The sequence below is a fragment of the Centropristis striata genome, chromosome 15, assembly GCF_030273125.1.
Source record: "Centropristis striata isolate RG_2023a ecotype Rhode Island chromosome 15, C.striata_1.0, whole genome shotgun sequence".
NCBI classification, from domain to species: Eukaryota; Metazoa; Chordata; class Actinopteri; order Perciformes; family Serranidae; genus Centropristis; species Centropristis striata.
The window spans coordinates 21,346,912-21,374,556 of record NC_081531.1 but is presented as its reverse complement, the minus strand read 5'-3'; the positions used below and the strand labels follow the sequence as shown (position 1 = coordinate 21,374,556).

At 38.1% G+C, this 27,645-nt stretch overlaps 1 protein-coding gene across 3 annotated transcripts in view; it reads right to left on the bottom strand.

The window, feature by feature from the left end:
* Nucleotides 1-1,518: 1,518 nt before the first annotated feature.
* The window catches only part of fstl4 (follistatin-like 4), a 227,586-nt gene continuing 201,459 nt past the window's right edge, over nt 1,519-27,645 (bottom strand). For all 3 annotated transcript variants that reach the window (XM_059351137.1, XM_059351138.1, XM_059351139.1), the window contains 9 exons: nt 26,096-26,216; nt 21,992-22,153; nt 17,954-18,088; nt 17,306-17,332; nt 16,171-16,289; nt 13,426-13,575; nt 7,797-7,904; nt 5,189-5,298; nt 1,519-4,970 (listed from right to left, as the gene is read on the bottom strand). In XM_059351137.1, the coding sequence (XP_059207120.1) occupies nt 4,268-4,970; nt 5,189-5,298; nt 7,797-7,904; nt 13,426-13,575; nt 16,171-16,289; nt 17,306-17,332; nt 17,954-18,088; nt 21,992-22,153; nt 26,096-26,216 (1,635 nt within the window). In that variant the 3' untranslated portion in view covers nt 1,519-4,267. The remainder of the gene's footprint in view (nt 4,971-5,188; nt 5,299-7,796; nt 7,905-13,425; nt 13,576-16,170; nt 16,290-17,305; nt 17,333-17,953; nt 18,089-21,991; nt 22,154-26,095; nt 26,217-27,645) is intronic.

Below are 27,645 nucleotides of genomic sequence, written 5' to 3'. Positions count from 1 at the left end.
GGGATTTATATTCTGTGATGTTTATAATGTTTCATATACCATAGTATGTATAGTATTATACTTTTGTATGATTTTTCAGCTTTTGGACATCCTTTAAAATTGTGTTTTTCTGTCATTTCTGGCCAAAGTATGCTCTAATATGTATCAACAGACTATAATTGACCCATTTTAAGCACTTTTTTGAATTTTCTAAATTTGACCATTTTTGAAAAAAATCAACAAAAAATAAAATAAGTTTGTAGGAAAAAAACATCAGAATCCACGTTGGTGTCGAGGGGGTCAGACTTTATTGAGCGGGTCATTTTTCGAGATCTCATAATATGGTAGTTTTTAGACTATTTTTGGACAAACTATTCTACCACACGTATCAATAGTTTATAATTGGCACATTTAAAGCATTATTAGGCATTTTAAAATATGACAATTTTTGACCTTTTTTGAGCGGGTAATTTTTCAACATCTCATAATATTATTAACTATTTTACTACATGTATCAGAATATAATAGACGCATTTTTAGCATTTTTTAGGCATTTTAAAATTTGACAACTTTTGACAAGAATCAACACCCTATAGTATAACGTTTTCTTTAACGGGACATTTTTCGACATCTCATAATATGGTGTTTTTTCACAATTTTTGGACAAACTATTTTACTACATGTATCATCAGAGTATTATTGACCCAAATTTAAGCATTTTAGGCTTTATAAAATTTGAACATTTTGGACAAAAATCAACATGGTATAGTATGATTTATTTTCAGTTTTTTGGATATCCCATAATATGGTGTGTTTCTGTCATTTCTGGCCATATTATGCTCTGACATATATGTATATCAATAGACTATAATTGACCCCTTTTAAGCACTTTTAGGCATTCTCAAAATGTGACATTTTTTGACAAAAATCAACATGTATGACTTTTTATTGAGCGGGCCATTTTTTTGACATGTCTTAATATAGTGTTTTTTTTTCAGCTATTTTTGGACAAACTATTCTACCACATGTATCAGTGTGTATTATTGACCAATTTTAAGCATATTAAGGCATTTTAAAGTTTGACAATTTTAGACCAATATCAACATGCTTTGACAAAAGAAATCGAAAAGAATGAAGGAGTTTTTTAAACTTTTTTTTTTAACTTTTTCTGTTCTGACTCAGTAGCACAGCAAGACATCGTTACCCCTGAAACGTCTGTGCCCTTGTGTGTCCAGTAACGTAGCCGTGACGCCGACTCCAAATTGGTCTATTACCATGATCAAAGTACTACTTTAAAGCATTTTAGGCATTTTTGGACATACTATTCTATTACGCATCAACATATTATACTGGGCCTCAAATTCAAATTGAATATATCCTGGTTTCAGACTGAGAAATTGCAATCAGCATGCATTTTTTTTAAAACTTATTGTGACATTTAAATACTACATGGTTCTAGATAGATTAGTTTTAAGTCATTTGCAGATAATAGCTATTGAAAACAATTGTCAGTTGCAATCAAAGACACAGCAGAGCGACTGATTTTTACAATATATTTAATTCGATTTTTTCTTACAAAACAATTCCCTCATAAACCAGAACACACAAAATGCATAAAGAAAACTGTACAGTCAGTTTTGTCATGTCTGAACGTGTTCTAAACATGAACAATGTTATCTACAACAGTGGTTCCTATCAATGTCTATCACACCAAGCGGTTCAGCTCTGCAGCCCCCTTACCGGAGGGTTCAAGGAGAGGTACGGAAATAGTCATGTGACACTGAAGGTAGATCCAAACAAACAACATGAGCTAGCCAATAATGTAGTTATATCAGCAAGCGCAGGTGCAGTCTCTTTATTCTTGCTCTCCTTGGCTCTAGTAGCGATGTCATACTGCCGAATCAACCTTAAGAGATAAGCTGACGGATGTGACCATGAGAGGGCAAAAAAGTGACTTTTTCACAAGCAACTGTAAACCATGTGTGACTGTGAGAGATCACTGAGAGGTCAATGGTGATCATGTTGAAGGTCTATTTTCATTACATGCATGTCTTGGAGCTGTCCAACACTGTAGATGACTCGGTTAGAGCCACCAGGGAGTGACTTTAGATGGGATAGTGACTTTAGGAAGCAACAGAGCCTAATGTTTTTTTAACAATCAGATTCTTTAAAAAAAGAGATTGATACAGTGAGAAAACTGGGCTACCAATTTGACAAATTTCCATTCAGTAAGCATAAATGTATGTCATATAGTATATTTCTCTCCTCAGTGCAACAGTGGTCTATCATTAAGTCATTGCCTTCAAAAAGTTAATCAAACAGGCTTTAATGCCAGAACATATTTTCATGGCAGATTAGCAGCAAATACCTAAATCACAAGAACAAATCTGCTTCACACCTGCAACTAATTTTTTTTTTTCTCAGCTTGGTTTCTACCCTACCCTACACATTGCATTGTATTGTATTGGGGAAATTACAGGCACAACTACATATCAGGAGATCATGATTCACTTTTAATTTGAGCTGCTGTTTGTTTCTGGGTAGAAAATACAAGCCATGTGAGCAGATATACTCCATTAACAAGACTTCAACTGAATTGACAGTGGATTTACTCTTTTAAAAAAAGACATTTGGTCTTTGGATGGCCTTCAGAGATCACTATGAATTAATCTCACTTTTTCAACATGTTTGATGTGCCAAAAAAAAGGTAAACAACTGCAAAATCCTAAAGGCTGTGAGTATTTGTGTAGTAATTAATGTGCATACTATATGTACAAGAAAGCTTCCCAAGGACATAATCAGACCTGCAACAATTAGTCTGTCTGAAAAATAATCACCAACTATTTCAATAATTGATGGCACCCATTTTAGCCCAATATCTACAACTCATCAAATGTGACATCTGAGCGAAGTATTCATGTATAGACTGCTGTACTGTCAAGAGACAGAAATGTTTGCGAGACACTATGATTTCAGTAATTTCTGATAAAATGGTGACATCTGCAGAGAAGCAGTAACGCTGTCCTGATGCTAATGGTACATCATTATACAATTAGTACAAATGGTGAAAAGCTAATTACAGAAGATGTAACCATTTTGAAGGAGCAAGAGGTGCTGGTGTTTGTTTGGTTACTGCTTCTAGATAGATAATACAGATTTTGATAATGGTTATAATAAAGAAAGTTGTACAAGTATTGTCATTTGATTAATTTAACAATGAATATTCCTGAAAACAGGAAGGATATTTTAAACAGTATGTATTGCTATTATCTGTAAATATGTGTCCCTAAGTTTGAAACAGGCTACTAGGTTTTGATCTTGATGCACTCTCTAGGAGGTAGTACAAATGCTCACAGCCAGTCAGATAGTGGAGTTGATGCCACTTTGGCACGGCCTCAGCATGTGGGGTCAGCGTAAACCAGAGTCATTACCCTGAGGGAATCTGCTAAGTGGCATTTTCAGGCTCCACAGCACAGTTGTGCTGCAGGTACAGAATAAATGTGAGAGACAGCAGGGGACAGATTATACCATTCCAAGAGACCACAAGATGTACTGTTCATTTCTGGTTAGGCTTCCTCCGCGAGCGAAACATCCATTGACGACGGCTAATGGACCAATAGGGCTCTTTGGATAGACAATGTAAATAGAGGGTATTACACATGTGCATAAAGCCAACCTCTGCCGGCATGAGGAGAATGAAAGCTTTCAGAGGGAGGATACAGTACAATACCATGACAAAGGCGAATAAACGGATGGGTTGGTAGCTTTTAAAAGGACTCAGAACACACATACACTAAAGGCAGACAGGACAGACGGACAGTTTGTGGTGATTATATGCAGCACTGGTGAAAACGACAAACATTGTTGAAATAACCAAAATTGGAAAGCTTTTTACTCTAAAAAAAGTGAGCATTGTGCATAGTTCATAGTTTGTTAATAACCCCTCGTCAGGTACCTATTTGCTGTGATAACATGGAAGGAAGTGCAATAATGTACAATTCTGTATAGTTAAGTGCACATAGATCACTGTTGCACTGAACGGCATTGACACTTTCTCCCAATAGAAATATCACAACAGGGTTTCATAATGTTTTCTCAATTACTCTATTTTTAAGTGTACTTTTGTTACAATAAACCCAGGCATGTATCCCTCTTGCTCAGTCCCAGGGTTGAGTCCACAACTTACGTTCACATAAATCTTTATAATAGGTTATTTGGCCTGATCTTTCCTTTTTTCATTTACGTATGCCCCTACTCCTACATTCCGGCTTTTTTTTTTCTTTTTTACTCATACCTCGCCGACCCAGACAACTGTGTTCCCTCTCTTGATATCTGACACCTCGCAGTGCGGCGTTCTCTGTTTGCCATTCAGGACAAAGAGGGACTCGGCCGATGGCGTCACCAGGTACTGTCCAAACAAACCGCTGGAGACCACTACTCTGTTAGGGCCGCCCCAGGGCCAGGCTTGGGGGGCCAGGGGCTCCTTGAGGCTTTGGAGAACCTCAGTGTGACCCGAGGAGAGATCGGCAAATAGCAGGTCCGTGCCTGAGCCTGAGGTGGCAACAACCACATGCTGGTTGGACTCCGTGAAGGAAGGCTGGAAAGCTAGATCAGAGACAGCTACAGGCTCGTCCAGTTCCTGGTTCAGACCTAGCTCCCCCTGGAACGACACTGTCTGTACTATCAGCTTTGAGCTCTGTGGGTCAGGTGTCACAATGTAGCGGCCGTCTGGCGACACAAACGGCTGTCCTGTGATGTTTAGGTTTTGACCAATCACTGCGTCCGTCACACTGTCGATGAGGAGCTGGGGCGGGGCTTGCAGGCGGCTCTTGCTCTGGCACTGGATGAAGTAGAAGCCGCTCAGATGTGTGTAGGCCATGCTGACTGGTATGCAGCTGTAGTTCTTCAGGCTGATGGTCTTGACGCGGTGGAAGGTCTCCAGGTCGATCTTGTGTATCGCAGGCTCGTTTTTGAGAAAGACAAAGGCAAACCTAAATTGACAAAGTTCAAAGGAAAGGTTAATAGCCTTTCTAGATTTTTAGGGGCAGTGATTAACACACATCGAAATTCTCATTAGAATTCTCATTTGCTCTTTTCTCCTTCACTTCGGAAGGACAGCTTTAATGAGTGAGCAATGAGGTCGCCTGTGTTTTAAGGTCGTAGGTGGCTGAATGTGATGTGGTGTGTGTGTGTGAGCATGCTGTTTTACCTCACGTGGGTGATGATAAGGTTGGTTGGAGGAATGAAGAAGTCGTTGACCCTCTGGAAAGTTGTGCGGATGGCATGATGTACTTCTCCAACACTGGCTTGAGGAATTACCTGTGGACGATGTACAGAACATCATGAATAATAATACGTGTAGGAGCTATTTCATTAATTTGATTATTATATTATTATTGTTTGTTTTGTATTTGTTTTTGTGTACACTATGGGCACTAAGCTCCAGACAGGTAAAGGTAGCAAATGGTAATGACAGGTAATGCACCAGAAGGGACACAGTTTTTTACCAAAGCAAAGAGAGGCAGCATGAAATGTTTGTTTGCTTTGAACTGGATATTAAATGAACCACAACGTGGATCCTGCCCAGACAATGGACTTATTTTTGCCTGAGTACATTGTGATCGAACTGGTGCATCAGTGGCATTTTGTGCAAGTTTTAAAGGTGACAGAACTTTCTTACAAAAAGCCACTGAAATACCTATAAAAAATATAGCCATTCAACTCACTTGTAACTTGTTTTTTTTTTTTTTAAATCAAACTTCACTATCACAAATTTCTGACCTTTTTCGACATATTATATAATATGTTGGATCTGAGGGTCTGGCACCAACCCGCCATTTATTTTTTTTTATTTTTTGAAGCACTGACACAACATCGTTACAATAACTAACTAAGGAAAGCAATCAAGCGAAAGTGCTGCAACTGTTTACTTCCGCATTCGAAAATAAGGTGTATCCTAAATCGTTTTTTTCCCCCAAAATTTTTGGCCATTACGGAAGCCCTGAACCGCAAGTGAAGAATTTTTTTTTTGAGATGTTATCTTGTTATTTCGAGATCATATCTCGTTATTTCAAGATAATATCTCATTATTTCGAGATAATACACATATGTAAAAAAAAAATAAGAATTAAACTTTTTTTTTTTTCTTCAGATATTATCTCATTATTTCAAGATAATATCTCGTAATTACGAGATAATATCTCGTTATTTCGAGATAACACACCTATGTAAAAAAAAATAAAATAAAATAAAATAAAATAAAAATTTTTACTCTCAGATATTATCTCGTTATTTCGAGATACTAAGTCGTTATTTCGAGATATTATCTCGTTATTTCGAGATAATAGTAGGCCTATGCTGTCTCAGTGAACCAATGAACCAATATCGATGTTAGCCACTAGGGGGCAGAAGAAGAATGGGTATGACGCAGAACTGAATGTGACATTAATTTTTGTATGTGACTGTAATTTTCAAGGCTAATTATCTCGCGAACCGTTCATCATAGAAACTAGCAGCTAGCGCCATTGGAAAGGTCAGGTAGGCTACTGCAGTTTCATATGATATGCATGTTATTTCTGTGCGACAACTCGCGCAGCAATATGACCGAGAAGAATTGGTGCGGCCACGGCCATGGTGCGTCTCTTGAAGAAGGCAGAGAGGGTCGGCTGGCGGCCCGATGTAATCTTCACGCGGCCCGGTAGCCTACCGGTCTACCATAGGCCTACTAGAGAGCAGAGTGATGTGCAGATGCTATTTTTGGGGTATAATATTCCGTCAATGACTGAATCGATTTCTTTGCGTGATTTGGTTTTGACCGCTGTGATTTAATAGCCGACTGGGTTTTAGTGGGGGGAGAAACCGTCTCTGACGTGAGAGGAACGGTAGCCTATGTTGTGTATCAACAGGGGCCTAGCTATGTAGGCATTTCATGTTATTTGTTTTCTGTTAAAATTCAGTGTTTTGTTTGTTTATTGTTTTGTTATTGTCACCTAAAACCTGCCTACATTACAATAATAAAACAGACGTCTCCTAACTTGGATTCTAAGCCTGAGTCTTTCCTTCGACCGCGAGGACACTCACTCTACCGCAAGTGCTGCTTTTTGAATGGGCAGTCTGTTAACATCTTCTGCCCTCTAGTGGCTAACATCGATATTGGTTCATTGGTTCACTGAGACAGCATAGGCCTACTATTATCTCGAAATACCGAGATAATATCTGAGAGTAAAAAAAAAAAAAAAAATAGGTGTGTTATCTCGAAATAACGAGATATTATCTCGTAATTACGAGATATTATCTCGAAATAATGAGATAATATCTGAAGAAAAAAAAAATTTTGGAAGATTTTTTTTTTTTTAATTCTTTTTTTTTTTTTACATATGTGTATTATCTCGAAATAATGAGATATTATCTTGAAATAACGAGATATGATCTCGAAATAACAAGATAACATCTAAAAAAAAAATGTCTTCACTTGCGGTTCAGGGCTTCCGTAGGCCATACTATACTATTATCATTATCAATGCTTTACACTACACAATAACAGATTTTTTACTTTTTGGACATACTGTACTATGCCCTTTGTTTTTCATTTTGCCATTTTATACTATACAATGTACGTTTGGACTTACTTTTACATCTGAAATCAAACTTGTGTTATAATAAAAATTACAGGTGCAGGTATCGGTTCAAATGTGAACCGTACCCAACCCTAGTGACCATGGCCCCAAGGGTTGATCTTTCACTTGTCTTTGTAGTAAAACTGCTTTTGCCTTTGAGTGCATTTTTTTTAGCATTACACACACAAAAAACACACTGACCTGAAGTGTTGGGTGTGTTCTGTCCATATCCCCCCATGTAAGGACCCAAACCTGGTCATGTGACTTGTCATAGAGCATCTTTACTGGAAAAGGATCTGTTGTTACTGCCTAAAAGAGATGATCAGAGTGAGGAAGAGTTTAAATAAATTGTTGACCAAATATCTTATGATAAAAGTTCTCTCCATTGGTACTAAAAAGTCACACACACACACACACACACACACACACACACACACACACACACACACACACACACACACACACACACACACACACACACACACACACACACACACACACACACACACACACACACACACACACAGCTGATATTTATGAAAAACTACAGAAAAATGTCCATTACTTGCATATGTTACACTTGAAGGTCATTAAAATATTGAAGGCATATTGTCAAAAACAAAACAAATTACAAAGCATAAACATGAATATTGTCAAACTATACATAAGTAGTAGTAGTAAGCAATGTCCCTGAGAAAAAATAAGTTCAAATCTGTTACATAGTCAGTCTCTCCTTCAAAGATGGAGACAAAAAGACGAAGTGTGTCCTCCATGGACATTTCCATCCCTGACGAAACAGGTTGATACTTGTGACTACTGTCATTTTTCCCAGGAATTAACACTGATCATGACCTTTTCCACTAACGACAAAAGCCATATGTTAGTGGGTGTTCGTTTTTTTGTTTGGAAGGAGCTCTACAGTCCTCCCTCATGTTTATTAATCGGTTGCAAATATGGAATTCCTATTAATTAGTAAAATGCATCAAAATAAGCTTGCATGTATCAAATCCAGTTAAACAGGCCCCAGCACACAACTATCCTTTACCCAACATTGAAACATTCAGGGGTAAGCTGTTATCACATCTCGAAAGTGATGGAGTACTAATCAGGTGTACATGCAGGAAAGCAAAGGAAAAATTGCACTTTTACAGTGTTACTGCCTAAGAGAATTTTAGTGAGGAAATCTGACACACATCAGGTGAAAGAACAAAAAGAATACAGAATAACTTGCAGAAATGGTGAAAGGGCGAAAGGAAAGAATTGAACAGGCAGACAGGAAAAACAGAGAGATGTGGGTGCAGGGTGAATTCAACCTCAGGACTGCTGCAATGTCAACAACAAGGAATAACACAATCCATTACCCTGCTTCTGGCTGGGTGGACAGGGAGCTGCTGACACCCTCACCAGTGGAGCGAGACCACAAGCTCTGTGTTCAGTAATGGGAGGTCCAGCCCTCTGCTCTGCACTGGTCAGCCAAGTGTCAACTCAGCATGTGTGTATGTACAGTATGTGGAAATGGTGGACCCCCATGTCTGAGTGTGCCTTTGCATTCGTTTAGCTTTCTACATGATGGGAGTAGAGGTAAAGCTGAGGTCAGGCCACAATGCAGCAGACTGGGTTGAGTTTTGTGTCCACCTCTCAAAAGTCCTACTACATACTTAAACCGTTTGGTTCAAGTTGGAATTAAGGACATGTTTTTGACAAATGCATGTTGGTCTGATATAAGACAATATGAGCAACCTTCAAGTTCCTTAAAGTTGATGTGAATCCTGTGTTTGCTCGTTTGCAGTACACAGAAACTGAACTGAGCAGTTATCAGAAATAGTGATGGCTAGATGACATTTTGATGGTCTTATTTGAGATCTGGTTCCTGGTTGGTAAAGTACCCAAATTTGCTTAATTCTGATTCAAATAACTCTTTCAAGCTTTTTCCCCCTCTCCTCACACTTTTCATTATGAAAGATCAATGCAGAAGAAAATTAAGCAGCAATTTTTCCTGTTTTTTTATTTAATTAACTGATAGTTAACCCCTAGCCATTATTTGGCGGAATACAGAAACCTGCCTGCTTGCAAAGAGCACATCAACCAAAGATCATTTGTAGAAAATAAAAAATAAAAGATAAAATAAAAATAAAAATAAAAAGTAGAAATACCATTTTCTTCTAAAACAGCTGAGTGGACTGTGAATCCAATACAAATAGATCCTTCAAAGAAATAAAAGGATTCTTATTAACTCCAGAACTGCAAATGATCAATTCATTATCAAAAACAGGCAAAAAAACCCAAAACAGGGCCAAGACTGTAGCCTTTAGTCTCTCACTGAATCCATGGCCACTTTAGAATTCCTGTTGCCTAAAGCATTATTAAAAATGTAGTTATAAATGTAGTAACTCAAGAAACAATAAAAAAATGACTTATTCTGAAAAAAACAAAACAAAACAAAAACAGACAAGTAATGACTCGACTAAAAGCCTGTAATAAATAAACAGTAAAAATGATCTTACTCATTGTGTCACATCAATTTCAGGAAAACCTCGTCCTCAAGCGTTTGTACTTTCATCTCAATAATTTAAGCCCAACAACTTCTGAATCATGTTCATGTTTTACATTACTGACTTGCAAATGCTGAAAGCTTAATGAGATATAATCAAGTATTTAAATGGTTTCATATTCATATAAAATGCTATCAAATATCTCGTCATAGGCACTATAGGTGAGCTCCAACAACAAATCCAATGTGATTTGTGTTAGGTATAAGTATCCAGGATTTCATCCTTCAGAAAATCTGAATATTTTTTTAAATTCAAAGAACATCAAGTATTGCTGAAACTGTTTGCAACAAGAAAAAACACAACTGTAAACTAGATGGCAACTGCTTCCTGCTTCCTACTGATTAACTAAAGAAACCACCATAGTGTTTTAAAGTGACTACATAACCAAAGGTGTCTGCCATCTGGCTTTTCTTTTTAATTAGCCGATGTGGTTTGTTTTCATACCTACTGGGAGGCTTAGCTGGCACAGGTCTGACACATCAGAGTCAAGGTTAGATCCCTTTGTTGAAAAAGACAACAAAGGTGCAATTTCCCTGCATGTAACAGCATGAAAACCATGAAAGCTTTTATTAGTGCAGCTTCTCCACATGTTTACAGCCTTCATCTAGTGTTTTCTGAAAATCCTGAAAAGTATGGAGCATTTTTAACTTTTCATTAGAGCGAGCAAAGTATGTATTTAAAAAAAGATTAATTAAGGATTAGCAATCTGTGCTTCTCTAGGATCTAATTACTGCTTTTCTGCAAAAGGTCCTCTCTAGAGCCAGTGTTTGGTTTGTCCAAAGCTACAGTACAAACATTGCGCTTTAACATGGTTGACCTCCACTCCACATGTAAAAAATGAACGGAAACACATCGATTCTCAGTTTCAAATTAATATATACTAATGAAAACATAAATATGCATTAAATTTCTACCTACAGATTCCTCTAAATCCTTCGACCTTTAATCTCATAGGTTACTTGTTCAGTCAACTCTATGAGGATAATAAATGCAGCAGTCTGACTTTATCATAAAATACATCTAATTATTTTGTTCATGCATTCCTTGTAGTCTGCCATCTTCTTTCTCGTTCTAAAGGCCACTGTTGAAAGGAGGCTACAAATGTGCTCTGTAAAAAGGAGCTTTGAAATAACAGGGAAAGAGCAGAAAAGAAAGAAAAAGGAGGATGCATTAACCTCCTGCACCCTAAGGTCAGGGAGGGTGTTTGAGAAAAAGAGAGGTAGAGAAACAAGAGACAGACAGGATGATGAAGGGGTGGATGGCAGGGAAAAAAGGGGCAGCTAATGTGCTGATCATGACTGGAACTTTAAATGTTTTGAGATAATCTTATGTGCCAGAAAATATCACTGGCTCTCTCTTTGACTAAAAATGTACATTAGAACAATTAAAACACATGGTACCAATATTTCTGTTGAGATCTTAAAACAAAACTTCTCAAATAAGTGAAAATATGTGTGTGTAGCAGTAAAAAAACATCGCTTTCAACCATAAACTGATAACAAGTTCAAGTAACAGGCTTGTTTTGAGCAGCTACCTGCTCAGTTTGCTGTCTCCCTCATTGTATCTACTCAGACTTTCGCTTATCTCCCTTCTCCTCTCCCACCTCCTTCTCTTTGAGTTAGGCCTATTTCCTCTCATCCCGCACTTCAGTATAAATGATGGTGACCCTGGGAAGAACCCCTGAGGGATTCAGTCTCTAAACAGCCGTTACAGGCAAGATGAATGGCGAGGCAGCCAGCACCCACCTGGGCACCATATTGTTTCAGGCGCTTGAGGTGCATTTGATTTATTTTCCCTTGCATGTGGTCTTCCTACATCGGTAGCAGTTCAATAGCATGGCAAGTTGAACCTCACCTCAAGTTGGTGATGCCAAACACTGGCTGCATGGATGTATATTGACTGGATATGTGTTCTTTGAGTACTGAACGTATCCAACTTTTTCTTCACTCAAGATTTAGGCTCAAATTCAGTTTAGCCACTGATACTGTAGTATGTCAGAGTTTTAGATAAAATATATCTTTTCTATTATCTTAAATCACTAATAGAGCTGCAACAAATGAAAGTATTTAATCTCATCCTCCAGAGGGTTCAATGATAACTCCTTTAGATTTAATACTAGACATAAGCAGTGGTTTTCTCCTAATTTAACTACAGTTTTTGCTGTCACTAGGAGATATTTGCCAGCAATGTTAACTCTGTGAGTTGGTTGAAAATGTAAAATCTGTAACCAAATTTACAATATTTGGCTAAATGAGCCATGTAGAAGACGATGAGACATGTAAACAATATGCTTTTGTGTTACAGTCTAGAGCTAATAAGCCCTAGTACTGTCTAGTTAATATCAGACTGCTTTGTGTTCTAAGCATGTCTGGATGGTTACTATAAAGAATCAAATTTGGGTGTGTAACACATAAGTTACATCCATGCTTCACTGTTTGTATTTTCAAACATGTTTTACTTCAAGCGGAAAACAGACGATGTGTAAACATAATGCTGCATCGGATAGAGATTTTGGTGTAAACTTAAAAATCAAACAAAGACCAGATCTGAGCCACTAATGTCACCCTAAACACTGATATTGTTCAACAGGAGGAGGAAATGTAGAGTAAGGAATTGGACCGCCAAACCCCGACAACCCACTCTGCCACCTCAGCCATATAAGTGATATTTGAAAAATGAGGTGTGTTCTGATCAAGTTTTTTGGGTCCCAATCCCAGTCTTTAAACTGTCTTTCTGCTGATACAAAATCCAATCCCATTTATTTTTACTTAAATGTTGATGAAATGATGACATTCTTGAAATAAAGTCTTATCTTTCATAAGATACTTGTTGAAGGTCTTGGTTCAAGAACATTATTAAAATGTATGAGTTTATGAGTTTGACTGGGAGAATGAGAGTCTTGAAACTGACGTGAATTGATCAGCTAGAGAGAAGACATACTGTATCACTCTGTTGGGTCTGTTTGAATGACTGTAACATTAGTGCACAATTACAATGTTTCTAAGTGGAGGTTCTTCACTGCTACCACAGACGGGCATCAGAGTGCATTTTAACCAGAAGAGTTCAATGTCCTGTCAATATCTTACTAATGGAATTTACTGTTGATACAAGCTGCTGCTGGCCATGTTTGTCATTTTGAAAGCAACTTTTGTTAACTTTGCCAATACACAAAGTTTTCTACAGCTTTATGATGTCAGTCTCCAACTTAAAGATGAATCATTTCTGAGATGTTCTAAGACTTTGGCATGTTTGACAGGATTCATACCCGCTCCACCCACCTGCACCACCTTCTGCGCTTGAATATCGACAACCAGCAGTCGGCTCAGGAGGGGCTGGGTCACGTAGATGTACTTATCCCTGATGTTGACTGCTGAGGACCACACGCAGTGCTGAGGTGACACCCCCTCACCTTTAGGGCACATCTCCTCCTGGGAAGAACCAACAGGGAACAGAGAGGATGAAGGGAGAAGAGAAGAAATGGAGTTAAAGGTTGGCAAGAGGGTTGGTTTGTCATAGATCAGCAGTAGAATTCAAATTTTTGTCGTATATAATTTTATGTGAATGGCATTTTGATATATTCTTGCAGTTAACATGCTTTATGTATTTTTGTTCCACGTTTGAACAGCCCCCACGTTGGAGTGTTTTAAGTCTCATCTTAAGACCCATTTTTATTCCCTGGCTTTTTAACTTTGCGTGAGTTTTGTGGTCCTCTGTGTCTTTTATTTCTTTCACTACTTTTAACTACATCTTTTATTTATTTTACTATGTTTATCTGTTAGATTTTATTGTTTTTCATAGCATAATTTTAGATTTATACACTTATTATTTATTGCTGATTGTTATATGGAAATGTTTGTTTTATTGTTGATTCTATGTACAGCACTTTGGAGACATTTTTGTTGTTTAAATGTGCTATACAAATAAAGTGGATTGGATTGATTGGATTTATTGAAGCCCTAGAACATCTTGACGTGATTGATCGGCAAATTGGGACTATTGAATATTCTTTAAATTACTCATTAATCCATTACTCTAACACCAGCTCAAAAAAGATACCGTAGAAATGGAGATGCCTGCTGGAGGTGTGGTATTGAAGAAGCTAATCGTTTCCATGTTTTCTAGACCTGTAAAATTATTCAAAGGTATTGGGTTGAGATTCATCATCATGTGCAGAATGTGATCTCAATTGTTTTCCCCTTTTTATTTGAAACTGTGTATCTCTGTAACATAATACTAGACGGCTTTAGCAATGGAGACAAGAAACTGCTTTATATTCTTTTAGCAGCAAGCAAAAAGGCCATTACCAGAAGATGGCTCAAGCCTGAGCAACCACGAAATGAGGACTGGATCAACATTATACAAGAAATCTACAAAATGGAAAAAGTGACTTTTCAACTAAAATTGCAAATGGACTTATTTTACCAACTTGGTCAAAATGGACAGAATATGTCAAGCCTATAAGTTCTGACTTTATGTAAAACTGTTGTTTGACTAACGTTTAACTAACAATGACTGCTGCAAATGATCATTTGAGTTTCGGTCAGTCCCAAATCAAAGTGTGAAAAAGAAATCTACAAATCCTCACTTTTACTTTATAAATGACAACAAAAAACAAGTTATCTTACAATTTTTTTTGATTAATTTTCTGTCAGTCGACTATTGATTACTAAATGCAGCTCATATTATATTGGTACAATTTTAAGAGGCAAGTATTTCTTGGGAAAAGCACCTTTCAACAACAAGGTAATTCCAAGCCATTTAGATAAGGCATAAAAGATACACAGTACAATATAAATCTTATAAATATGATTTCAGAAGAACAAAGTAAAGTAGAAGACAAAAATATGATGAAACTGAATAAAACAGATTAAGCAGGAGAATAAGAATTACAACACATCTAGTATTAATGCAATGATATTGACTTCAACCATATAACACAGTTCTACCAAAGGTGCATAGTAATATATTTACCACTGTATGCTTCATTCCAGTAATACTTTTATTATTGATGTTGTTCATAATAGCCATAATGACTGCTTCTAATCTGATTTTGTGTCACTTTGAAAACACCAACAAATTCATAAAACGACAGACTAAAGTAACATATCACCTCTAAAGGCTCTGCTGCCTGCTCTCTGTGCTGACAAGGCATTTATGCGCACACTGCCTTCACTGGTATGTAATCACTAATGCACAAATGTGCACACGCACGCACACACAAAGGTTATGTTTCAAGAGTTTCCACCTCCTCTCCACCTCACCAAAGTGGAGAAAGTGCTGTTTACAGCAGGAACTGGCTAACACATGGCTTATTGAGTTTGTATTGATCTCTAATACAATTACAGGCTCCTGTAAAACCCAAATCCCTCAGAGGAACAAGCAACTTTTACCATCTAAGGCCCATTGCTCTGGGAGAGGGATGTTTTGCAGTGGATTAAAAACCTCAGGGCCTGTAGTATAGACTTTATACAGTCTATCGGTGCAAACTGTTAACTAATGGACACAAGTAATCCCATTACATTAGTAAGGTGAGGCGCCCCACTCTGAGAACAGGAAGGGGAAAAGGAGAAATGGCCTTCATTTTGGTGGCAATTTCCTTTCACTGAAACTAGAATATATAGATTGATATATATTTACCCATTTGTTTACAACGTGTTAGTTAGCTGAGTGGACAACATGGTAAGACTGTAATGGATTATTTTACCACTAATAAACTCAACACCTTTGTAGCTCACAGTGCTTGTTTGGATCAATTAAGACCTATAAGTGACTGGGGAGTAAAATGCTCTTTGCGCTGTACTTGATGTGTCATAACCGTGTGAGAGCATGTCTTCGGTGTTCCACATGATTTGATTTTAAAAGGTATCAACTTAGCAGTGACAAAAGCTACCATCCTGAAATCTACTTAGTAATATATGGTGGAAATTTTAAACCAAAATATGGTCTACTCATTACATGACATGGTCATTTTTAACGTACTTTAATCTTATTGACAGTAAAAAGATGACACAAGTTGCACTTACATAGGTAGCAACAATCCTCTCTGTCCGCTTCATGTGTCTGCGTATCTCACATTCACTGGGCTGAAGAACAGTGATGCCCTCATCAGAAAACACGTAGAACATATTCCCCACACTCAAACCTGGAAGAGAAGATAGAGTGTGCTCTAAATAAGGCAACACACACATTAAAAACAGCAGAAAAACAGGCTTCCTATCCTTATCTGACATATGTGATGGGCACTTCAATTTCACTGCTGGAGGACACACAGCAAGAGTCCTGTTAGCATGCTATCATGTGTGCAGGGATGGGCAGTGCATTTTTGACAATGCCTACAAAGGGCCTTGTCAGCAACATGTCCACAACATACTGTATCAAGAAGCATTAAATTAAAGGAGCTGTCTCTTCATTTTGCCGTGTAAACATCAGAATCAGTGATGTTAAGGCATTTGGATGAGGTACAGGCTATTACTGCTGTCAGGAATACATCACATAAACAGACATAAACATATTTGCGACGTGCATTGACAAAAACTGTAATGATGATTGACTTTTCAAGTTGTTAAGACATATTTTTGGCAGCTATAATGCTGGGAAATTAACATCATTCACCAGAGAAACAGAAAATATATTTGTGTGCAATCCATGTATGAAAAAAGGACACACACACACACACACACACACACACACACACACACACACTAAACCGCAGTGGCAAAAAACTGTACTTGTGGCCCAGTTGATGTGGTAATAATATATATATAGTATAGTAAAAAGACAAGATGAATTTGTATACTGCTGAAAACCACAAAGTTGTTTTTTTCCTGTAGCCACCACACTGGATCTGTGGTATTATTTGCAAAATGCATAAAAAATCCTGCTTGTGTGTAAATGCTTCCTCCCCAGGTGATCTGAAAAACAGATTAAAAAGCACTCCAGCAAAGGGAAGAAAGACCTTAGGTATGCAAGGAAGAAAGCAAGTTTTGAAGTAAAGTTTTGCTGGAGAGAAAACAGCTTTGTGATTCTTCTGGACAGTACGGCAAACATCTTGGAGAGTATAGATATCCTACTGCAGGCCCCGAAGGGCCAGAAAACATGCCCACCATATTTTCTTATTCACAAGAGGACAAAAGCCTTTTGAGAAGTATAATGTATTACCTTCTTCTCTCCACAGAATGTTTGCTACTGCAGGTTCAGCCGTCGAGCAATGGAAATAAAAAAAATGGGGGTAAAAACAGAGGAAAAACATTAAATCACCTTATGACAAAAGAGACACATCTTCCAAGAAAAAGAGGAGGTAATTTCTCTCATGCTAAGCAGAGACAAAACATATTTGACAGCTACAAACTGTTCCTCACTGCTGTTGGACAGGATCATTTTTCCTCCTAAATCAAGATATCCCCCTTAAGTCATGGATTATTCTGTTTAATTTCAACTGGACTGATAAGCTATTTCTAGGTGGTGATGGTTAACTCGTTACAATGATGCAATTGAATGAAAGACAAAATATCAAAGAAACATAAAATATGTGACTTGCTTGCTTGTCCCACGCTATAAAATATGTGATAAAATGAGCAGCCGTGCTGCCTGATGTTCACTTTTGGTTCCCAATTACCCACGTCTGTTGGGCTGGGACATTATCGAGCTGATACTGAGTTGTCTGATCTCAGCTATTCTATAAAAGGGTTATGTCTTTGTGGAACTATCACTTAAATACTACTCTAATACTCTCTTTTCTTTGGCACTATCTTTGACAGAGATAATGTGCTTTTAACATTCTATGCTAAAAGTTGAAATTTGACTTACAGGTCTTCTTGGCAGAGTCTTCAACAAACAGAGAGGAGATATCCTCGTCCACTCCCACCTCGTTCTTGGCGATGCATGTGTAGGCTCCGGTGTCCTCGTACCGGACGCTGCCGATATAGAGCTCACTACCATTCGCTACAAGAGAGGAAACAACAGGGAAGGTTGTTGTTGCTGCATTATTTGAAAACTTTGTGGTATGCATTGCAAATGCATTTGGAAAAAAATACTACGATAAACCAAACCAAACATATGTACATGAATAACTGAAATCTGTTTGTCATAAACAAGTAAAAATAAAATAAAAAAATTCAGGAATTGCCTATAAAAATGTTATTTTTGTTTAAAGCTAAACCTGAATAAATTTTTAATTCACTTTAATACTGGATCTCTGGTGTGATAAAATGCTGTTGATCCAAGCCTTAATGTGTGTGGGTGTAATCTGACAGAAACTACAAAAATCAAGCCAAAATGGGCTTGTACTGTATATCCATATATATGCCACACAAAAACCAACAAAATAAAGTAAAATAAAATGCAGTCTTGTGGAGAGCAAAAGAGGCGGAACGCATTGGCTGGAATATAGTCTGGGAATCCATTGGCTCTTGTATGACAAAGATTTGGCTTGTTAAGTCGTTTATGAAACTGGCTACTTGTGGAACAAGCGGTTTTCAGAAGTTGATGTAACATCCAACTCACATCTTAAGTTAATTATCTGTAAACAACGCTAAATACTTTACTGCTCCGTAAAACATTGCTATTACTTGGTTTTTACTTCAACATGGCAATTAATACTTGATGATTCTTCTTCAGTTTCACACATATTGTACAATGCTGCATTGTTTGCATCATGTTGCAGCTGTGAGTGACGTGTGATGTTGGATGTTAAGACACAGAGGTCTTCATCAGTGGCAGACTTTCTGATGTTTTTGTAGCATCAAGCTCTGTGATGGGCAACTGCACTCTGACCCTTCCTGTGTTCTGTGTACATTGAACTACAAACATTGTACAGCACAGAGGGAGGTAATGGTGTTTGGTGTCAGTATTGCTCTTACAGGCCACATTGTGCAAGAACATAAAAGAAAGATTTCATCCCTTTCTGTGCAGCTCTTGAAGTATCTATAGCCTCTATGTATCTCTATAACGTTCCCACTCTCAAGTCTCTCCATTGGTTTTCTTTAAAGCTCTTTTTCTTTTTTCTGAGAGCTAACATACTTAGTGTTTGTCTTCCTGCAGCAACAATATTTACTTAACGACAATAAAGCCTACTCTTGCAAAACAAAACAACTTGTTTTGGTCTTTTTTTTCATTTTGAGAGTGATCTCTACCTCATAATTTATGCCTACTGGGTTGTAAAATAAGACGTTACAGAAGTTGACGCAAAGCTTCTCACATTAGTGAAATGTCTTCTGGTTTCTGATAATAATTCTCTTTTATCAGGGGAAAAGTGTGAAATGCTTTGAAGTGAAAAGTGCCTTGAAGCAGCCCGTCATAGAATGAGACACCACTTTAATTACTTCTAATTCATAATTATGTTCTGATCAATTGTTATTGAAAACCACTGAAAGAACCACTCATTAAATAAGCCTTTTTATCCGTATTTTGGGAGCTTGTAGCAGCTTGTGGTGACAGCGATTTTGATTTTCTTTTTCTTAAATTAAGAGTCTGCTTTACGCCTACCATTGGGCTTATTGCTCCGAGGGCAAATGGTGCATGTGAACCCTTTGGTGAGTTTTTAAGGTTAATAGCATCTTTCAGCTAATTGTTGTTTTCCCACCTGAAACTTGACTGTTTGGTTCATTCTGTTTCGCAAAAAAACTATTGACCTGCACCAAACAGAAAGAAAAACAAAAAAAAGCAACAAACTGGTGGCCGTAGTAGAGAATTTAGCAGCTACAGTAAAAGGAAAAATATTTCCCTGAAGCGTAAGTGGATGTACATTTATCAGGTCGCCAGAATATGACTCGATATTAATTCAAAAGTTCCACTGTATCTGCTGTGTATAAATACTACTATACTATTACTACTATAAAAGACTACTGGTGGCCATAAAATGTCAGTTTTGTGTTTACATTTTGCTTACACTACCCACAATTGGGAAGAAAATTCACTGTTGCAGGCTTCAAGGTGCTGTAGACAATATTCAGAACATGAATATAGCAGGAAACAATTATTTTCTATGTGACGACATAGTTGAATAAGTCATGCTTGCTCCCTGTGGGTTGTCATGTGAGTTTCTGTTCTTTGCCGAACGAGAGCCACGTGCACTCAATCTGGTCTCAGACACTGAACAGATATGCTCTGAATGTTATGTTCAGTTATTAAAAGTTTTTTTCTTAACCTTGGCCAATAAGGTGCCATTTAAACATTAAAAAACATCGTGGGCCAGTGTAAAATCAAAATGTAAAAAGCAGCTTCGATAGAATACAAACTACATCAGAAAGTGGTTTGACTTTTGTGCCTCTGCTATTTCAGATGGATTATCTGATGTGTCCTGTCTGCAGTATAATACACAAGAAAATAATAATCATCTAATGTGCAACATTATATGTGGTGTGTGTAGCTCACTTGGTCCTGTCCTGTGTGCCCAATTCCTTTGTGCTGGGAGAGGCCTCTAAACACTCTGCCCTTGGCCCACTGTCATGGTAATCCACCCATGGTCCTACTTGACCTATTGAGTTCCTCTGTGGCCTTATAATTAGTACTAAACTAAACTCCTTTAGCTCACAGTTTTCACTCAACACAAGAAACTTGGAGCCATCCACTGACCTTGATCAACAAGAGCTGTGCTATTACTGACACTGAAAATCTGTTGTGCCTTCATTCCACAATGCCTCTTGGCCAAAAAACTGATCCACAGTATAATGTCACATGTCAAGGTATTCCTGCAGTTGTGTTAAGAGGTTTGCTCTATAACCAACTAAACAACAGGGAATCTCAGGCAGAGATCAGGCTTGAGTGGTTTCAGCACCGCAGACAGCTCCAGAACTCGGTTTCATTCACTCAGCAACACAAAGCAGTTTCTCTCTTTACTGTTCAACTGTGGCTTATAATCAATACTCCTCACTATCAACTATCAGTGTGTGGCCCAGCTTTTACAGAAGCCAAAAATGAGGATAGAAGCAACACTTTTACTGTTTTTTACTACACTCCTGACATTATATGTGATATGTGGAAATGTAACAGCAAATCACACCTTCTTTGTGCTTTGATTTCTTTTTTTGAAGAATGGCTAAATAAAAATGTTGTCTCCAGTCTCTCGTCTTTTCAACCTAATGTTTTTAATGAAAGTAGCACAAATAATCACTGTTAGTAGGACTCCTGCTTCCTGCCATTGCCCACATTAGTTGGCAAATCTTAAAACCGTAGCCACCACAATGTTTATGTGTTGGTGAACCTTGCAGAACCTCCCATGTTTGAGTATCTGAGGGTTGATAACAGGCTATTACTACAGGTAATGATCCACACACAGCCAATAAACTCTCCCTTAATGAGAACTCAGCCATAAAAAGAAAAGTCGTGCTCCACTCTGCTCCTTCCCTTTTACAATGAGAGTGTGTCTTTAAAAATACCCTTCTAGCCTGGATAAGTACAGATGGGTGACAAATGAAAAGCAAAACCAACATGAAGTGTCTTATTATCGAGTCAGGCCACCACAAACCTCCAGAACAGCTTCGATGCTTGTTGCCAAGTCTATGGAACACTCGACACTATTAGAGAGATGAACACCTTTCTTCCAAAATATATTAGTAAAGAAACAAAATATTAGTGATGACATCATTACCCAGAAATCTACTTCCGGTCACAAGGAAAAGGTCTTGAGAAAAAAGCTGTTAGCTTGACAGAACACCAGCTCAATTTTCAAGCTCTGTTTTCACCGTCCACATGCATTTGCATCTTAGTTTATGGAGGTTACTGCAGCGATGGCATACTGCAGTGATGTTGGTACATAACACGTCACCAACCAGATGTTACATACAGTATCTCTGAAAATGCATTATCTGCTGACAGCACTTCCCAACATGATCAAAATCTCCTCACCTATGAGAGAGAGCTGTTTGGAGGATCTGGGCAGCAGGTCCATGCCGTTCTTCAGCCAGAGGAGTTTGGGATTTGGGATGCCATCAGCATGGCAGTGGAGGCTGGCAGATACACCGGGCTCCTGGGCCTGCGTCTCTGGATAGACCAAGATCACTGGAGGGACTGGATGCACAAACACAAACAAAACAGAAGACACAAACAGGGAGAGAGAAGAGGGGTGAGTGAAAACCTAATTACACACTGTTTCATGGTAGACCGTAACTCCTGGGGGAATATAACACACACACCCACACACGCAGTGGGCAGAGAGGAATTTGTCTCACCCCAGCATGGAATATATTCACACATAACAAGAATCCAAGCTCTGGGGCTGCTTTATTACAGCTCGAGTCCTGCATGAAATAGATGTTGGACGTATCTACCACTTACCACCTCCTCCAGGGAGAAGAGTGCAAATGAATGTGGAGGAATTGAGGGGGAAAATGAAACATGAGGTAATAGTTTACAGGAACAGGTAAGATATCATTTTTTCTGGTTTTGATGCCGGGCACTTTAAAACATTAGGGAAGCTGGCAAAATCCTGACAACCTTTCGTTCCTGTTCAGTCACCTCTTTCATTCGACTTACACACTTCCCCCGTAACAGAAATGCAATATAATGTTGCATCTGTTGCTTGCTACTTACTTATTTTAGTTTTTCTTAAAAGTTTCTCATTCACCTTTTTTTCAGTGTGGTGAAATGTAACAATGTTTATTTACTTACAACCCCCCAGATTTACCATGTGAAGGGGCAGTGGTGGAAGAAGTATTCAGATCCCTTACTCAAATAAAAGTACTAATACCACACTGCAGAATTACTCCACTACAAGTAATAGTCCTACATTCAAAACTTACTTCAGTTAAAGTGCAAAAGTATCAGCATCAAAATGTACTTAAAATATCAGAAGTAAAAGTTCTCATCCTGCAGAATGGACCCACTCAGATTGTTTGTTGTATATATTCCAAATATATTGTTGGATTATTATTTTTGGTGCATTTATGCACGCAGAATTTTACTGTTGTCCAGATAGAGCTTAATTTATCTATTTATTATACTTTTGTGTGGTTTAATTTATAAACATGCATAATCATTTCAAACTGATCGTATTTTTTATGTTACATTGAACCTGGAAAGTAGTAAATTAAGCTGACAGCTAAATGAAGTATAGAGTTACATATGTGGAAATGCCTAAGTGCTTCAAAATTGTACTTAAATTGTACTTAAGTACAGTACTTGAGTAAACTACTCTTACTCTACTCTTGCACTTACATTCCACCACCGTATGTCTGGAACCTCTGGACTAAGCTAGTGAACTCTACATAAAGTATTAAAAACTAACTTCAACTCCACTAGCTACAATAGATAAAGTACATATAATATTTATACACTTTTATTTTCAGCCTTATTTTCCCCCTGCTTTCCCTGTCTACCTCACACAGACATTGGCTTAAAAAATACACGTCTCTTACCTGACACAAGTACTTCTACCTGCAAATATGTCTCACCTTCAGCGTGTCTGTATTGTACTCAGTATTCTGTTGCTTCGATCTTTGTTAATTCACCTGTTCTGGTTTTCTGTCAAAACAGAATTTTGTCACAGAAATATTTTTTCTTAAGTACGTACTTAACATTGGGGAGAAACATTTTTTCTTTAGAAGCACCGATACCATAATCAAGGCTGCTATATAACAAAGAAGCAGTGCTAGACATCGACTATAAGCGCTTCACTGATACTAAACTGCTCCGTCATTCCTCTCAACACTGTAATAACTGAAGCATGTGTTATTCTTTTAATGCAACACAATGCAAACTGTCCACTTAGTTTGATGTGGCACCTGGCTCCCTTCCATTCCACCTTTATCTCATCTCGTCCTATCTCGCTTGAAATACCTTGAATCCCCGACACAAACATTTGGTAATTGCCCTCTCCTGATAACGTGCCCTTCAGGACCTGAGTCTGTCTCCATGACTCCCTCCCCCTTACTCCATCTCTCGCTTTATTTCAAGGACTAAAATAAAGCTGCATTTCCTTTCAATTATCACATCAGAAATACAGAAGAATTGCACATATTGCCTTTTTAAAAAGGGATAATTGAATACATTTTTATTCTCCTTTGCCACCCTGAGACAGAAGTACAGAAATGAGTGAAGCTGTATCTTTGATTTGTTATGTTACAGGTAGGAGGGTTTCTTTCTCACTGGATTTTCTTTGGAGGGATCACAATAACTCAAGTCTAAGGGCAGGGGAGTGCTTTGATAAGTTCAGCCAGCCAAAATCAGTGTGAGCATAGTTTTTTTTAGTATCTCTTCTTTGCTGCATACACCATTAGTTTTTAGCCTGGCGTATTCAATGATGCTGCTTTTCATGGCAAAATAATCACTTTGATACAGTGGCTTAACAGTTGTGATCCGGCTAGTCGTGTGTTTGAACAACACAGCTATATGGATTCTTAATATCTGTGGGGAATTAATTTGTTTTGCCAGCCATGCTTAACTTGCTGGTTCATGCTTTTGTAAGCTTTTCTTTGTCATATTTAAAAATAAACTAAATATCTTTGGATCTTTCTAGCTGTTGGCTAGACAAAACAGGCCACTTAAAGGTTTTACCTTAGCTCTGGTTAAATAAAATAGATATTTGTCAAGGTTTTATGGACACATGGTCTAATCTGAGCAAAATAACAAATGGTTGTTCCTTCAGTATGTGCAGATGTCCTCCTTGTTGTTGTTGCTCGGAGCCCTCCACTCTTCTGCACATCATCTGGTGGATTTCTGTCACCAGAGGAGTGGAGGGCTCTGGGTGCCAGCAACATGGAGGGCAGAAATCCATCGGGTGATGTGTTTTGCATCTGCACACCGAGGTAACACAAAGGTGTTAACGTCCAAAATAGCTCTTTAATACTCATAAATGTTAGCTATTGCAAATCCCAACACTGTATCTGTAAGGTATTGTAAACCAGCATTTTGTTTATTAATTTTGCCTGTAAGTGATTCATAAAATGCAACTCATTTAACAAACCCCAGTGAGTCTTTTCACTGCATTAAAGGTAACAAATGTGTCATTGTAAAAATGTGATAGCTAAAACTCTGTAGTGGTAGAGAAGCCTTGGACTCATGATTGAATCCTGTGTGATGAACTGCAATTGTCCATTTTCTGCTGCTGCTCTTTGACTTTAAAACCAAAAATCTCACAATTCCAAGATAACATTGCATAATCTCCATGTTGGAAAGCAGTTAGTTTCATACAAGGCTTTAGATCACATGATTGGTTTGTCTTTTAGCCATGTAAATATAAAGAAAGTTTCCTTATTTAACTTACTTTTTGCTCCTCACCAGGTGTACATGTACCGCAATAAATACTTCTGTACTTACCAGGAGTGCGTGGAAACATGATGAAGTGTAGTAGTTGATTAATCAGAAAAAAACGTGGGATTTTGTATAAAAAAAGAAAAAAAGGAAACGAAAAAAGGGAATTCATATGTAGATATTTGTGTTTAGGAGGAAAACAAATACCATAATAGGATTACAAATGTATGTCAGGCTGATCTTTAGTAAATGTATTATCTCAGTAGCTAATATAACATGTGGATGAATGGGTTAAATGTTTTTTGCCACTCAATACGGTGGCACAATTGGCCTAATCTACTGAAAAAAAGACAGCCCAGGGCTAAACATTGCCAGTTGCAGGATCACTGTGTCTTGCTTGGATTTATGTGTCAAAAATCCACCACAGCGACTACATTTTTGTGGCTTTTTGTGTTTTATGGATGTGGCACAATGACAGCTGCTTGAGCCTTTCTGAAAAGGCTGTGGGAGTAGGCCAGAGAAGAAAACAGGAGCCACATATGACAATGCTGCACTGAATGTGTCTATGGTGTCCTTTGTTTCCAGACATTTCAATCAACAGCATGTTGGCTTAATTGCCTTTGAGAATGTCCTTTAACTGTTCTTCACTGTAAGCAGGAGAGGCAGTGAGAAAAATCCTCTCACTGGGGAAGGACAGAGCAGCACAAACAAAAGTTAAGCATTTTGTTCACCACTGTAAGTAAGAAATGAGCCACTACTGACCATTCACCTGCAGCACATGTGTCTGATAGAGGTCTTCATAGCCGTAGGCATGGCAACTGTAATTCCCCATGTGGATGGTGGTCACCTTGGTGATGTACAGGGAGCCATCGTCCCCAAAGTCCTGTAACACAGGAAAAAGATGGAAGAAAAAAAAATTAAGAGCGGGTGGAGGAAAAGCACATGATAGAATGAAGAAGAGGAGGAGAAGGAAAAAGGAAGGAAGAGAAAGAACAGGAGGTGTAGGGCAGGGAATAGTGGTGAAGAATTGGATGCAGGAAAGAGCCACAGAGAGAGAGGGAAAAACGTAGGTAGCTTGATAGAATACATAAGGATACTTGGAGAGAGCAGGGAGAGAAGCGAGGAGGCACACAACAGCGGGGAGTGATGGGAAAAGACAAGAGAGAAAAAGAGTGATGTGAAAGGGAAGAGAGACCATGAATCAACGGTTTCCCTGTTGAGCTCAAGCAGGCGTTTGGGAATTTGATCCTCCTCTCTCCCCTCATCACACTGCCTCAGCCTGATAAATGGCAAGGGTTAAAAATATAAAGCCCATTAGGTTGATGAATGGAGCTGGTTGTTGTTGGTGCAGCATGCAGCAGTCACCAGGGGGTTCCAGCCACAGCTTAGGGCGGATTAAGGCATTAAATAGTTTGCTGTCCCACCAAGTGGCAGAGCAGATGTCCTGATGCAGCTCTGTTGTGACATGGAAACCACAAATGGCTGCTTTCGTTTTGAGGGCTCTAGAAATTAATGCGACCTGACAGAGGGTTGCATTGTGACGGGGAAATGTGGAATGACTTTCTTGTGGGATAGACTGGGGAGGTTAGACAGCCTTTAAAGTTCAGAATTTACAATTAAGGTGAGAGGTACAACTACACCAGTGAGGGCAATTAAAACTGAATGAGCCATTTGGGCTAAAAAGAATGACTTTATTATTTCTGGCAGGTTATGCCAAATACATTTCAGTTTAAAATCTTAATTCTCAGTTGTGGTTCATGTGATAAAAGGGCATCCAGTCGAGCTGCCTTCTGAATGGCAATTATTGGAATCATAAATCGTGGTGCCCCCGATTGTAACCTCATATTGTGAGCTGAATCTGACTTCATTTAGCTAATTACACTTACTTAAAACCAAACTGTAAGAGAAATGGAGGGGTAGGGTAGGGTAAGAACGGTGCGATTTCTATGACTGTGTGCAGATCTGATATTTATATATCACAGATGATTATTGCACTAAAATGTTGGTTTTCAAGGTAAAAGACAAGACTTGATGAACAGACGGACATGTAACTGGGCAGAGGACATCAATAATATAGTATATTTCACAATTCTAAATATGTTCTAAATATTCTAAAAAAAGAAGTGAATAAATCTTCCAAATTTGTCCGTATTGTGTGTGGTTTGCTGCTGTCTTTTGTGACTAGGAAGACATAAATGAATATCTAATTACAGGCTTTTATTTTCATCCATGTTAAATTATATGTTTTTATATTGGAAAGGGCAGTGAAAGAATTACACATGAGGAGTGGGCCAGTTGTTACATTCAAATGA